A 15,011-nucleotide genomic window follows, 5' to 3' on the forward strand; every position below is an offset into this window, starting at 1 on the left:
TATTTGAAGTAGTTTAGTGTTTTATTTTGAATCCGATGTTGATAGGTGAAACTATATGATTGGTCAATTTTTTTTTTTTTTTGTCATAGTTAATGTTTAGGCCAATTTCTTTATTTTTGAGGTTTAGATCTTTGATTATTTGTTCCAATAGTGAACTGCTTTCGGAAAACAGGGCTTTATATCATCTGTGAAACAGAGTTTGGTTAGTTGCCTGCCTAAGATGTTTATGCCGGTATCACTCCAGTCTAGTTTTATGAATACCACCTCTAGTACGGAAGTGAAGAGCTTTGGTGCTATTGGGTCACCTTGTTTTACTTTCCTTTCTATTTTGAATTTAAGTCCAGTTCACTCTAGCTTGATGGCTGCATTGCTATTGATATTTTGGAGTAGTCTGATATACTTGTATTCTATTCCTTGTTTTTGCAAAGCTATCATATGATAGCTGTGAGTCAACTGAACACCAATGGAGTCAAACTGAACACCAACATCTAAACATTTGAATCTGCTGACTAGGCTAGTGGGAGTCAGACGTGTTCAAAGCCGCTAAGTCAGCTTTTTTTATTTATTAATTTGAAATTACTGTTTTTGTATAACTTTTGATTTAAATTTAGTAATATAGTATTTTTCGTTGTTGTTGTTTGAGGTTTAATGGCGCAAGAGCAGCTTCGGCTATATTGTGCCTAGTATATTTTGTGATTTTCTGATTAATTTGGTGCACTTATTCTTTACTCAGCCTTGTAATTGCAGAGAAAAACACTGTTGATTTTTGCTGACATTGAATCAACAGTAGCATTCAAATCTACCACTATTGTTTTCGTATCAATATCACAGATACTGGAAGTCTCTACGTAACTTGTAGCAGTGTAACAGCAGAGGATTATAACTATAAATTATAGCACTAATGTGTTTTAATAATTTAACTTTTCACGTAGTTCATAACATACGACAGTAATATTTGTAGAGCTTTTAGAATCGGTGATTTTGCATTGAGCTAGCGTGAGAGTTCGAACCATATGGGTGGCAATAGATAGTTAAATTTATTATCTATTAAGTAAATACTAGATTTTACAAATGTAATGTTTTAACAATACATATAACCACTTAACGTAACGTTATAACTTAACACATAACTTAAACTTGACAGGAAATACAAAATTCATATAACGTAACTCTGAAGGAGATAAAACTCAACACTGAAATATATATAGTATTATTACTGCATTGGGATATAAGTTTAGTGTTATATTTTTAAATGTATTGAAACTGAATTGAAATCATGCCTCAGACCAGAGCAGCGAAGCAAAAGGCTCAAGCACATGGGAGTGCTGTGGCTCAGGGCAGAACTGGGGGGGGGGGTTGTCCTCTGAATCACAGCCTTTTGAAATGTACTGCTTGTTTTATGTTTGTGGAGCATTCAGGAACGGGACATGATATTGCCAAGGGGAATGTCTTTGTGTGTGCCTGATGTAAGGAGTGTAAAGAAATTAGGCACCAACTTAGCATTGTTATGGGCCTTTATGAGAGCTTGAAGAATGGGGTAGTTGCCCTCGAAGGATTTAAATTGAGGGGCCAGCCCACTAAGCTCTCAGCTGCCCACATCAATGCCAGAGCTTGCACTTGAACATCAGGAAACACAGTGGCAATCCCCAAGGCAGAATGCTGAAACTAGATGTTGACAAGAGTTCCAGAGCATTCTGACAACAATTAGTTCTCACAGGAACTAGCTGTTGTCAGTGACTCTACTGTCAGGGAAACAGGGAATATATGGTGCAAAAAAGGATGGGTGGAACAGGACCAGGGGCAAAAGTTGATGACGTTGTAGAGTAGATATCTTTTAAGGATACAAAAGGTGATCTTGCTGTACACGTTGGAACCATGATATTAAGAGTAGGAGAACAGCAGAATTATTTAACAAGTAATTCCACTGTTTGTTGAAAAAAAGCCACGAGTTAGGATTGAATTTGGAAGTGTCTGCAATTCTCCCAAGACATAATAGGAGAGAGTATATGTTGAGAGCCTTGTCAATCAATTTGGCCATAGAGAGAGAGAGATTGTGCAAGGCTCGTGGGGGAACAATTTTTCTCAACCTGGTCTATAATTTCCAATTTCTGCTTTATCTCCTTTTCTTATGCAGCAAAACAATGAGTGCATTATTCCACTGCTTAGGTATCACACCTTTTCTAATGCACTTTGTGAAGAGCCTTGCCAGTTTTTGTGTTATGTCTCTTCCTCCCAATTTTAACAACTCTACAGTAACTTCATCTTCCCCCCGGGGCTTTCTGATTCTTCATTTTCTTCAATGCATGTTCTACCTCATCAGGAAGAATATCGGGTATGTCGTATGTGTTGCTACTTTGGAATCCATCTTCCCCACTGCTGGCATCATTCCCTTGCTGCTTGTATAATTCTCTATAGTAGTCTTCTGCTATTTCAATTATGCCTTCTCTGCTGCTTATAAGTACACCATCGCTATTCTTCAGTTTCAGTATCATTTGTCTTTCTGTATTACTGTTCATGGCTGCTGATTTAAATCCTTTGTTTTCCCTTAATGCTTGTTCTACTTTTCTTGTGTTAAATCTTCTTATGTCCTCCCTGAGTCTCTTTCTAATGGCTTTGCATAACTCAGTATACTCAATTTTCTCCCTGTCAGTGTTTTTCTTGCTTTTCATTTGTCGTCTTCAGTTCATCATGACAAGTGTTTCTTGACTAATTTTTTCTTCTTTGGATTTCTTTTTCCCTACAGGTTTCTTGGGCTTTATCACTTTCAGAAAGTTGTAATATTCCTCGTCAATATCTTGGTCCTGAGCAGTCTGCAGAAGCTCAAACTTGTTCTTAAGTTCAAGTACATACTACTTTTTCTCCTCTTCTGTTATCTCAAAGACCTTTGTATTATTTACTCGAGTCAGTTTTTTCCTTTCCTTTCCTACATCTATATCAAGTGTACATCTTACCATTCTGTGATCACTTCCAACATTTACCTTATTCAGGAAGGTAACATCATTCACAATATATCTTCTGTTAGTGAGGATGAAGTCGATTTCATTAGTAGTTAATCCATTTGGACTCTTCCATGTCCACTTTCTGTTCACCCTTTTCTTGAAAAAAGGGTTCATTACTGACAGTCCTTGAGATTCTGCAAATTCCACAAGTTTTTCACCTCTTTCACCAATTCCAAAATTTCCTATAGTTCTCCTTTCTGCACTGTTTTGCCTTTTTCCAACCTTAGCATGGAAGTCCCCCATAATAATAGTGTAGTGGGTTTTCTGCTCATCTAGAAGACTCAATTTCAGTGTACATTTCTTCAACCTCTTCATCATCATGGCTCGATGTTGGTGCATAAATTTTCAGATGATGTAAAAATTGGTTGATGGATGATGTTGATGGATGAAAAATTGGATGATGTAAAAAAGTAGTTGATATTGATTGAGCAGGATCATCAACTGTTGATGATCCTGCTCAGGTAGCTAACAAACTAAATGAATATTTTGCATCGACATTCACACATGAGGAGTTATTCAGCAAGGGGAATGCCAGAGGTGTATTCAACTCTAGCAGTAAGCTACAGAATCTTGAAATAACTGGGAGTAAAGTGGAGGAGAAACTGTTGAAGATAAACACAAGAAAGGCACCCGGGGTGGATGGGATCTATCCAGTTATATTAAAGGAGGCAGCAAAGGAAGTAAGCAAACCCTTAGCCATAATTATGAGAGCTTCCTTGGACTCAGGGGAGGTACCCATAGACTGGAAATGTGCAAATGTGACCCCAATTCACAAAGGAGGATCAAAGGCTGACACAAGTAATTATAAACCTGTGAGTTTAACTTCTGTTCCAGGAAAATTAATGGAGGCACTGGTTAAAGAAGCACTGCAGGATCATTTAGACAAGACTTCAGTTATAGCTCAGACACAGCATGGTTTTGTTAAGGGGAAGTCTTGCCTGACCAACTTGATTGGATACTATGATGCAGTCACAAAAGAACTGGATGCAGGGAATAACTTTGATATTATATACTTGGATCTTAGAAAGGCTTTTGATACTGTTGCACATGGAAGACTGCTACACAAATTGGAGCAGTGTGACATTGGAGGCAAATTGCTGCTATGGATAAAGGGGTGGTTGAGGGGGAGAAGACAGAGAGTGGTAATCAATGGACACTGCTCATCGTGGACTAATGTTATTAGTGGAGTCCCTCAGGGCTCAGTGTTGGGTCCATTATTGTTTTCTGTATTTATAAATGATATTGATGATGGTATATCAAGCTTAATGTCCAAGTTTGCAGATGATACAAAGGTTGGCAGGGTTGTCAAGGACACTACTGACACTATGCTGCTGCAACAGGATCTGGAAAGGTTGAGCAGATGGGCTGAGAGGTGGCAAATGAAGTTTAACATTGACAAATGTAAAGTACTACACATGGGAAACAGCAACCCCAGAGCAACGTATCAACTCTGTGGTACTACACTGACAGTGGTAGAGAATGAAAGGGACTTGGGGGTGATTGTGCAGGCAGATATGAAGTTCTCTGAGCAGTGCAGACGGGCTGCAAGAGTAGCTCATGGAGTATTGTCAATGATATACAGGAATTTTTCCAGCAGGGATAAGGAGGTGATTATTCCATTGTATAAGGCAATGGTCAGGCCACACCTAGAGTACTGTATACAGGTCTGGAGGCCTCATTTCAAGAAGGATGTAGAGCTGCTGGAACGAGTACAGAGAAGGGCAACAAGATTAGTGAATGGAACAAAGGGGTGCTCTTACGAAGAAAGGCTTAAGCTTTGCAAATTACAGTGTCTGGAGACTAGGCACCAGCGAGGTGATCTGATAGAGGTGTATAAAGCCTTGAATGGTTTAAGCATGCTCAATGCTGATGGGATTCTTCCTCTAGCTCAGAAAAATCACCTGAGAGGGCATAAATTCAAATTGAGGAAAGACAGATGTAGGATAGACGTGCGGAAATTTGCCTTCAGCCAGCGGGTGGTTGGTTGGTGGAACAGACTGCCATCCCTTGTGGTGGAGGTTGATAGCCTAAATAAGTTTAAGGCTCAGCTGGACAGGTATTTTGAACGAACAGAGGGGTGAAGTGGAAGTGTTTTTTTTTTTTTTTTTTTTTTGGCTGATGCTGCATAAGCTTGCTTTCTTGCATCAAATGCCTCTACTAATGCTAATGCTAATGCTAATCCCCGCCAAGCAGAGCTTCTTCAGAGTGACCTAGATAGACTTCAGGGATGACCAGAAAAGTGGCAGCTTTGCTTTATACCTGCAAAGTGCAAAGTCCTACACCCAGGAAACAGTAACCCCAAAATAACTTATACACTTGGTGGAGTTGAACTAAAGTCTGTAGTGGAAGAAAGGGACTTAGGAATTAAGATACAGTCAGACACAAAGATCTCTGAGCATTGTAGACAGATTGCAAGGAAGGTCCATGGTGTCCTACCGATGATTTATCAAACATTTGCTAGAGATAAGGATGTCATAATCCCATTATATAAGGCTATTGTCAGACCACACTTGGAATACTGCATTCAAGTATGGAGACTGCACCTAAAAAAAGACATCAAGCTTCTTGAAAGGGTCCAAAGACGGGTAGCTCACCAGGTGAAATCGGCAAAAGGGCATAAATACGAGGAAAGAAAGTGTGGAAGAATATTTGAATATGCGGGCTGCACAGCTTGGAAACTAGGCACCTTAAAGGTGACTTGATTGAGGTGTTTAAGACTCTGAAAGGCAAAAGTAAAATAAACGAGGACAAAATTTTCATGATTATAAATGATTCTAGAACTAGAAGCAAAAAACAAAATCTAATTTTGGGGAAGGTGATGTTTACACTGGATTGCAGAAAGTTTTATTTTAGCCACTGAGTTATAAATTACTGGAATAAGTTACCTACATGGATGGTAGAGGCTGACAGTTTGAGGAAATTCAGAGGTCGGGAGGATAGCTACTTATGGGAGGAGGGAAACACATAGGTTGTCTATTTTCTTTTATTATTATTATTTTACTCTTTTTTTTTTTCTTTTTTCTTTCTTTGATTGGTGCAACGTAAGCCTTAAGATTCCTTACACCATATGGCCATTACTAATAGTAATAAGTCTAATGGGACAGCAACATAAATAATTTCATCAATTGATAATCTCCATACAAATGAGACAATTCCGGCTGAATGGAACAGAATTAAAAATGAATCGTAAAGACAATGGACTATCACTGAAAGCTTTAATACGATCAATCTCTCTTGTCATGAATGCTTTTACAAAGGGTACTAGGAAAGTTTTGCAATACAGCTTTGTTTATTTAATTTTTTCAAAGTAATTTCCTCTACATTCAATACACCTCTCCATCCTCCGAAACCAATCTTTAAACCAGTTCTGCCAAGTTTCACTAGGGAGTAAAGCACACTCGTTGTCCCAAGCCCGTAGAAGGTCCTCATCACTGGAAAACCGCCTCCCTTTTAGCTTCATTTTCACATGCGGGAAAAGTGCAAAGTCGCAGGGAGCAAGGTCTGGACTGTAGGGAGGGTGCTCGAGAAGTTTCAGTCCTGTCGTGGTCAGTGCAGGCTTTGGCGCGGTGAGCTGGAGCATTATCGTGATGGAGGTACCAGGTGTCCATTCTTGACTTTGGCCGCAGGTTCTTCATAGATCCAATGACTTTAGGCAGGCATTGTTCAGTATACCACTTAGCTGTGACTGTTTTCTGCGTGTCCAAAACAACACGTTCCACAATTCCACTCGATTTGAAAAATACAGCTATCATTTTCTTCTTTACAGATCGGGATTTTTCTGACAATTACGGGTGTGTCGTCATCATCAAAGACCCAAACTTTGTTTTGAGCCTTGGTCGGCAGATCGTAATAGTACAGCCAAGTCTCGTCACCTGTCACGATGTTGTTCACATACCGAGATTGTCCCTTATCAAACTTTTTTAACATCTCCCGGCACCAAGTCACACGTCGTGTCATCTGCTCTTCAGTCAGTTGATGCGGCACCCAGAGAGAACAAAGTTTCTTCACGTGCAAATGATCTTGCAGAATCGAACGAATTGCTGGTGCATTTAGGCCCAAAGTATCCTCTATCTGTTGGTAGGTCACTCGCCTGTTTTCGTCAAGCATTTTCCTCACAGCAGTAACGTTTTCCTCCGTAACTGACGTTCGTGGCCTTCCCGGCCTCTCAGAATCCTCCAGAGTGAAATTTCCCCTTTGGAATTCTCTATACCACCTGAATATCGTTGTACGATGTGGACAATCATCATCTAGTGCAAGAGTCATTTCTTCTAAGCACTGGTCTATGGTTAAACCACGCACGAAATTATACCGCAAAACTGTCCTTATCTCATTTCGTGACCATGATGCCATCGCAAGCACTTTACACTCTCACTACTAATGAATAACTGAGCCCATCGACTTGGCGCGGCGGCTACTATGCACGTATGAACATGTCTCAACATGCAGCAACAAGCAGCTTCCTGTGATTCATTGTTGCGTCATATTGCAAAACTTTCCTAGTACCCTTTGTACAACAATGGGGTGTAAAAGTATTTTGACATGCCCACTAATGGATTATAAATAACAAGGATCCAGAGTACAATATTAGAAATAAAGATACATTAAATATATAACTAAATAAAGAAAAATTACAAGGAATACATAAGAAATTGTAAATATTCTTCACAGGTTACCTTCTTCGTCAACCCACTTCATTGTAAATTGTTGATGAGGTTCAAATTTGCATATATCATGCATTTCTTTGCATAACCTTTCCAGGGTTATTTTGGAATCTATATAGGTGATCATGATTCCACTATAAGATAAATAAGAAAGTTATTATTTCATATATATATGTGCATTTAGATGTATAGAACTCCTTTATATTTAAAAAAATAAAATAAAATGAAATAATGGTGACATTAAATGTTTTTTTTTCTCTTATCTTACTTTCATCCCATAGCAAAGGACAGAAGGGCAAACACAGGATTAAGCATTTACTGGCAAACAGAGGATTGAGTCACTATCTCATAAAAACATTTATATATCATAGAGAAATGGTTACTCAAGGGTAAGCAATCATTATAGCAGATTTCCCCATGAGTTGGACACATGATATAATTTTGACATCGGTAAAGCATTTTACTTGATTCCACATGACAGATTGCTATATAAGGCTGGAACACACTGGGATCACTGGTGAGATCTTTAGATGGATAACAAGGTAGCTAAATGACAGGAGGAAAGAGATTGTGTGATTAATAGTTACACTTCAGAAATATTTATGGGTTAGAAGAGGAACTCTCACAGATTGGTGCTTGAACCATTCCTGTTTTCTTTAAATGACACTGACAAAGGGATACAGAATATGTCTAAATTTGGAAAAATATTATCAGTAGTAGTATTAGTAGTGGCAAATGATGCAAGAAAGCAGCAAGCTTATACAATCAATCAAAAAAAAAAAGCCAACCCTTCCCATTTCTCTGTCCATCCATCTCGAGCAGTTTATCTAGTTCTTTGAATTTATTCAAACTATGCACTTCTATGTAAAAACAATCAACCACACTTTGACTGAAGGCAAATTTCTGCACAAACAATCTGTAACCAACCTTCCTCAATTTGAATTTATGCCCCCCCCCCCATGTGTAGAAATCATGTAAAACAGAAATCAAGCTAACAGTTCTATAATTACTCGTGCCTCCCTTGGAGAGCATCCTTGGATTCAGCAGAGGTCCTTATGGACCTCTGCTGAATCCAATGATGCTCTCCAAGAATTTCTTCTACACTTTCCTCTCAATTCATTATTAGCATATCACAAAATCATTTGGCTCTCCAACAGAATTTGACTCACTTCAGGTGTCCCCATCCTCAAAAATTTCTCCATGTGTGAATGTAGATGCAAAATACCCACTCAGTTTGTTGGCAACCTCAGCAGGATCATCAACAGTTAATCCATTCATATCTAGTGTACCAATTTGATTCAACCTCTTCCTTTTACTAGTACATGTTATACAGGAATTTTGCTAGTGGGGATAAGGAGGTGATTATCCCATTGTATAATGCAATGATCAGGACACATCTTGAGTACTGCATACAGGTGTGGAGGATTCATTTTAAAAAGGATGTAAGGCTCTTGGTATAGGTACAGAGAAGGGCAACGAGATTGTAGAGGGGAGAAAAAGGAGGTTCTTACCAAGAAAGGCTTCATTTCAACAAATTTCAGCATCTGAAACTATGAGGTGATCTAATTGATATGTTTTAAGGTTTTGAATGAATTGAGCAAGCTCAATGCTGATGGAATTCTTCCTCTTGCTCAGACTACACACGATGTGGGGGGGGGGTGTAAATTCAAATTGAAGAAGGGTGGTTGTTGAACAGATTTTGCATGCCAGTGGCTGGTTGATTCCTGAAGCAAACTTCCATCTGTTGTGGAAGTGTATAGCTTGAATATAAAATATTCAAGGAAGAACTAGATAAACTGTTGGAGTGGATGAATAAATGAAATTGGAAGGGTTTTTTTTTTTTTTTTGGCTGATGCTGTATAAGCTTGCTTCCTTGCATCATTTGTCACTACTAATACACAAACAAACAAAAAAAAGTCTTTGTTACTTTTTCTGCCTTAGCCTACCAAGCCTCCTTTGTGACTCAATTGCAGTACAGTTAGTCCTCGTATAGCACGATAGTTGTGTTCCTAGAAACCCTCGTGCAATGCAAAATTGGGCAATATAAACAACAGGCCCTATGGAAAAAATAGGGTTAGGTGCCGACCACCCAAGATTGAACACACATTTGTAACCAAAACATTACCAAACACAATAAATAGTCGTAATAAAATATTGCTAATGCTTTTCCTTCTATCGTAAGCAAACTTGTTTTTTGTTTGATTTTCTATCCAAACAGATAACAACCATTCCATCTCTTCCAATTCTTTGTGTCTTAATCTAATGGATTTTAATTACACTTTGAGTTGTTCCTGCTATGAAAGTTGTTTTTATTTTCTCTGCATTCTTTCTAATTCTCGGCATTGCCTCATTTAGGCCTGTAGCACGTGCAATATCACATGGTCTTTCATTTCGCTCAAAGCGTTTCACAATTTCATATTTTTTCTCTATCGACAGAGACGGACTGGCCATAAGCCTTACCGGGGGAAACCCCGGTGGGCCGGAGGCCGATGTGATTTTGGCCATAAACGCTAGTATGGGGCCACTACAAATTTTCCCGGGTAAGAATTTTTGACCCAGTCCGCCTCGGTTTATCGATATTGCTTTTCTTTTTCTCTCTGAATCTGTAGTGTCTTCACCAGGATGCTTCCTTTTCACACCTTTTAAGTATTTTACTCATTTTTAGGGAATAAAGCACAATTACAAAATGAGGAGGCACACTTGATACACACAAACAAAGCTGGCTTGTGTAACAACTGTATAAACAACACCGTAAAGGCAGAGACACACTATGAACACCTCACTGGCTCACATTTTACTAAAGCACATTTCTGGGGGTTACTACCATAAAAAAATAAAAACAATTTCCAGTTGTGTTCCTGCTAGTGGAATCTGTTATAAACTGGTAGTAAACTCGATCTAATTGCATTTGCGATAATACCGATAGCTGGAATTGTGTGGGTTTTTACGCTATTATGGTGAAATGTGTTTCCCCTTCACTGATATAAAAAACATAAATACATTTTCAGAATCTTCTCTTCATTCCTATTGTGTTGCGTTCAGTTGGGGTGATTCCGCGTTCAACTGCCATTTCTTGTAAACACAAAGGCGAATCGTACATAAGTGAATTCGGTTCGTGTTATATACGATATCGTTCCCCTATTTATAAATCGTGTGTGATCTAATTCATGTAGTGTAGTGTAAACATGTGTTATACGAGGACTGACTGTATTTAGTAAAATTTTAACACTTAGTCAAATTAAAAAAATTCAGCTCAAATACAACAAAAAGAAAAAAAAAATCCAGAAAATTAAATAGCCTAAACCTAAAAATAAGTGAGACAGACCATGATGACCTTTTAACTGAAACACGTGTGTGTGTGTGTGTGTGTGTGTGTGTGTGTGTGTGTGTGTGTGTGTGTGTGTGTGTGTGTGTGTGTGTGTGTGTGTACGAGCTAAAAAAATAAATACAGACAGATACTATTAGTCACTTCATTTATGTTTCTATCTCAAATTTTCTGCACCATTAAGCATACGAAATTGCAAAATATGAAGCGTCCATGGAGTTGTCCTTATGCACATTGAAATAACTCAGGTTCCATGTGAGATAAAACAAACTGTAAAACACATTGGAAATGCAATATATTTTAGCTTTTAGGGTATATAATCATAAGAATGTTAAAATTCAACATAACCTCCATCATTACTGATACAAAGTATAGTATGATTTTGCAGTTCCATAAATACATTCTACAGTTGCTTTTCATTAATGGCATTACTGCAATTTGTGATTCTAGTACAAAGCTCATTGGAATAAACCACACTTTTAACATACCCCAATAAGAAAAAAGTCCAATGGGGAAAATCAGGTGATAGAGCTGGCCAAGCAACTGGCCAGCTCTCTGCTGATCCATCTGTTTGGAAAAATTGTCAAACATTCCCAAGTGAAGTAGCAAGGTACTCTATCTTCTAAAAAACTGTACTGGCTTCAATTCTTAATTATCTCAGTTAAGGAACAAAAAATCCTGTAGCACTGAAAGGTAACTATCACTATTTCTTCAAAAAAAAATGACTAGTTGTGTTTTTCCCAGAGCACATCAGACATTGACTTTAGGAGAATCCCTTTCATGTTCCCAGAATTCTTGTGGTTCCTCTGTACCACACACACACGGCAATTAATCTTGCCACTAATGTGAAATGTTGCTTCATCACTAACCTTAGATTGTTGACAGATAAGATGCAGTTTTCAATGTTTTCATTAACCTCATGACAGAAAACTAATCTCACATGATATGATAGTCCTCATCCAGCAACATTTGATGCACTTGTATCTTATAAAGTCACGTGCAATTTCACTAAGAATTTTGTGCACTGTTACTTTAGGAATGCTGTCTTATTGATTTTCATAGGCTCTGCTGAAAACAGTCACCTTGTTTAATCCAGCCTTCCAGTTCACAGTTTATCATTAACAGAACCAGTCTCTTTAAACTTCATCTAGTCTGAAACAATTTCTGCAGTGCTTCCCTCGTGTAATGTGTCATAAATTTTCTTCTAATTTCTGAAATAGACTTAAGCTTTGCTAGCCAGAGGACACATTTTGCTTTCTCTACTACTGAAGCCATCTCTTATAGGGATTTTCTGAAAAAAAATTAAAAAACAAAATTAGAGTAATTAAGTGATTATTTTTGTTCATAAAAAACAAATAAATTAAATAGCCCTTTCAATGCATTTTACTGATTAATTTTACCTCATATAAAACCTAGGTTACTGCAGTTTTAAAGTGCACAAAGGCTTTATGGACACTGTGTATATCACACATCAAATAATAATTAAAAAACAAATATACATATACAGAGATATTTATCAAGCCTCTGCATCTGAGTGATTATGGTTCAAGCCTGTATGACAAATGAATATGGTTAATGTTCTTGTATTCTCATTCTTGTAAACCCGTCTGATCTTATGTGGTCATCTTGAAGTACAAACAGAAAATTTATTTATTTTATTTTTTTGAGAAGAAACTGAGGTGTAAACTGTAAATGTAAGAATGCCTGGTGCTTTAATACAATTATTCTGTGAAAACTATAAAATTTCACTTTAAAAACTACTCCAATAAAACTGTCTCAATAGTTAGAAAGGTAGAGAAAAGTTTCAGTCATTAACCTCAAAACAATTTTTTCAGGAAGATTATTTTTACAGGGAACCTGTTGGGTTCTGCATTACCATTTCAGGATTAAAGAAATACTCATATACAAGTATGAAAAACAATTATTCTCCTTAAAATTTGAAAAACAATTAAAAATTGCAAAAAAATTTATTAGCTTACCCATTATATGCAGTTTTTACTTTTATTTCTGGCACTTTTGAATCAGACATTGTATTAGGAAAAAAGTTGTGCTATATTGAACTATAAAGTGAAAAAAAAATATTAGCCATGAAAAAAAACAACATATTGACAATAGAAAAGTACAGATTTACACACATACACTTCAAGCATTCCTTGAGAACAAAAAGTCATAATGATAATTTATAGCAAATTTTAGGAAGAGATTTTAGGCGAAATTCCATAGTTCTTTTAAAAATTAATTGAACTATGTTATTCTGAATATAATTAGAAAGTTTATGGTAAGGATATGATTTCTACACAGTATCAGGCTCAAAAAAATAACAATCATTTTTATATGGGTTCGTAAATGCATAAAATACCTTCTGTTTTCACCACGTCCATCCATCCACCTTCTTGTAACAATCTGTCACCCATGGACAGATTTTTATAAAACTTTATATTTGGTGTTTAGAATGATTTGCTAAGCAATCCAAAAGTTCATTAAAATCAGACCCACAGAAACTTGGCAACTTTTTTTCATAAAATCTTCAATTACTTACAAAGAGAAACATACTTCCACAAATGGAATTATACTTTTTATGTTTGAGCATTACTCATTATGGTAAAGTTGGAATGAACCATATTCTCAGCACATTTATTGTTATTCCCTAGGAAGGTTTTGGGATCTATATATTATAATTATATAATAAAATTGTATCTATACATAATTTTGAATATTCAACATTACTCAAGAAGGAAGTTGGCCAGATATCAAATTTTCAGGCTGTTTCTTTGACACCAAAAGATTGTTTAAGCCTGAAACTCCTGAAAAAGCCTTAAGCCTTCCATCCAAAATATAAATTTCACAACACTCACACACAAGCCCGAAAATAAAAAGGATCATGCCCTAATTCAAACAATGTGTGTATAATATTTAATTGATAACTTTTACAATAGCATTAATGCCACATATCTATAACCACAATACAACTGAAAGTTTATTCCTTTAAAGTGCATAAAACAAAAAAATTAGTAATTAATAAATGCTCGCGTGCACTCTCTCTCTCTCTCTCTCTCTCTCTCTCTCTCTCTCTCTCTCTCTCTCTCTCTCTCTCTCTCTGCATATATGTGAGTTGTGGTCACAGGCAATGGTATAGCAGTTTAGCTAACAGGAGACAAAATTAAGTTAGGATTAGGGTAGAAATACACATCCTGCCCTCATATCAAGCTAACAGCCCAGCCCAGAGTGTGGAAATCAACATATTTCAAGCATTTCTTGAGAACAAAAAGTCATAATGATAATTTATAACATGTATTTTGTTTGTCACTGAAGAGATTTTAGGCCAAATCCCATAGTTCTTCTACTACAGAAACACTGCAATAAATATGAAATAATAGCATTCATCCCTTTGAAATATTCTTAGGAAGACCATTATCTCAAATTTCATACTCATTAATCTCCCCGCTATGCAAATTCCATCTCACTAACCATCATGTAAAATACTTCTTGAGGGCAGTATACACATCTTTGATAATCAAACACACCTGAAACATGACATAATTGTACATTACTTAACTTGTTCTCCATCACATAGAGATTTTTCACTAAACATTTTTCACATATTTGTTCATGAATAAATTATTCAAAGTAATAAAGTAAACTTCTTAAAATCTGGCATGATTGGGGTCTGAGATGTATCAGACTAAAATTTTCTCGATTTTAGACAAGTATACATAGTGGTTCAACAGTTTTGAAGAAACACATTTTACTGAATATTATGTGCTAATAACTGAATGTATTTACATCTTTAAACATTTAAAATCATTCCAAGATAACAATGGTCAAAAAATATAAAGAACAGTTCACTTTGTTAAATGAAAACATATTACAATTAACAAAGACAGCACTGCTGCCATATACTGTAATGTCAGTTTTAAATGCATGCCTAGTAACAGTATCAAAGAGGGATGTGTGCACTATAGAGAAAAAAAATTTCTTTGCATTTAATTTTTTTTTACTATTTAGTAAAAAATATAGATAAAAACA

General features: G+C 36.7%; 1 protein-coding gene across 3 annotated transcripts in view; it reads right to left on the bottom strand.

Annotated features, from left to right (window-relative positions):
• aPKC (protein kinase C iota type) overlaps positions 1-15,011 on the bottom strand; it is a 424,352-nt gene that overhangs the window by 380,669 nt on the left and 28,672 nt on the right. For all 3 annotated transcript variants that reach the window (XM_090389406.1, XM_090389407.1, XM_090389405.1), the window contains exons 2-3: positions 12,965-13,045; positions 7,673-7,794 (exon numbers count right to left, since the gene is read on the bottom strand). In XM_090389406.1, coding sequence (XP_090245532.1) covers positions 7,673-7,794; positions 12,965-13,014 — 172 coding nt within the window. In that variant the 5' untranslated portion in view covers positions 13,015-13,045. The remainder of the gene's footprint in view (positions 1-7,672; positions 7,795-12,964; positions 13,046-15,011) is intronic.

This window comes from Mastigoproctus giganteus, unplaced genomic scaffold, assembly GCF_048544385.1.
Source record: "Mastigoproctus giganteus isolate SK-2022 unplaced genomic scaffold, ASM4854438v1 scaffold_16, whole genome shotgun sequence".
In the NCBI taxonomy this organism is placed as follows: domain Eukaryota; kingdom Metazoa; phylum Arthropoda; class Arachnida; order Uropygi; family Thelyphonidae; genus Mastigoproctus; species Mastigoproctus giganteus.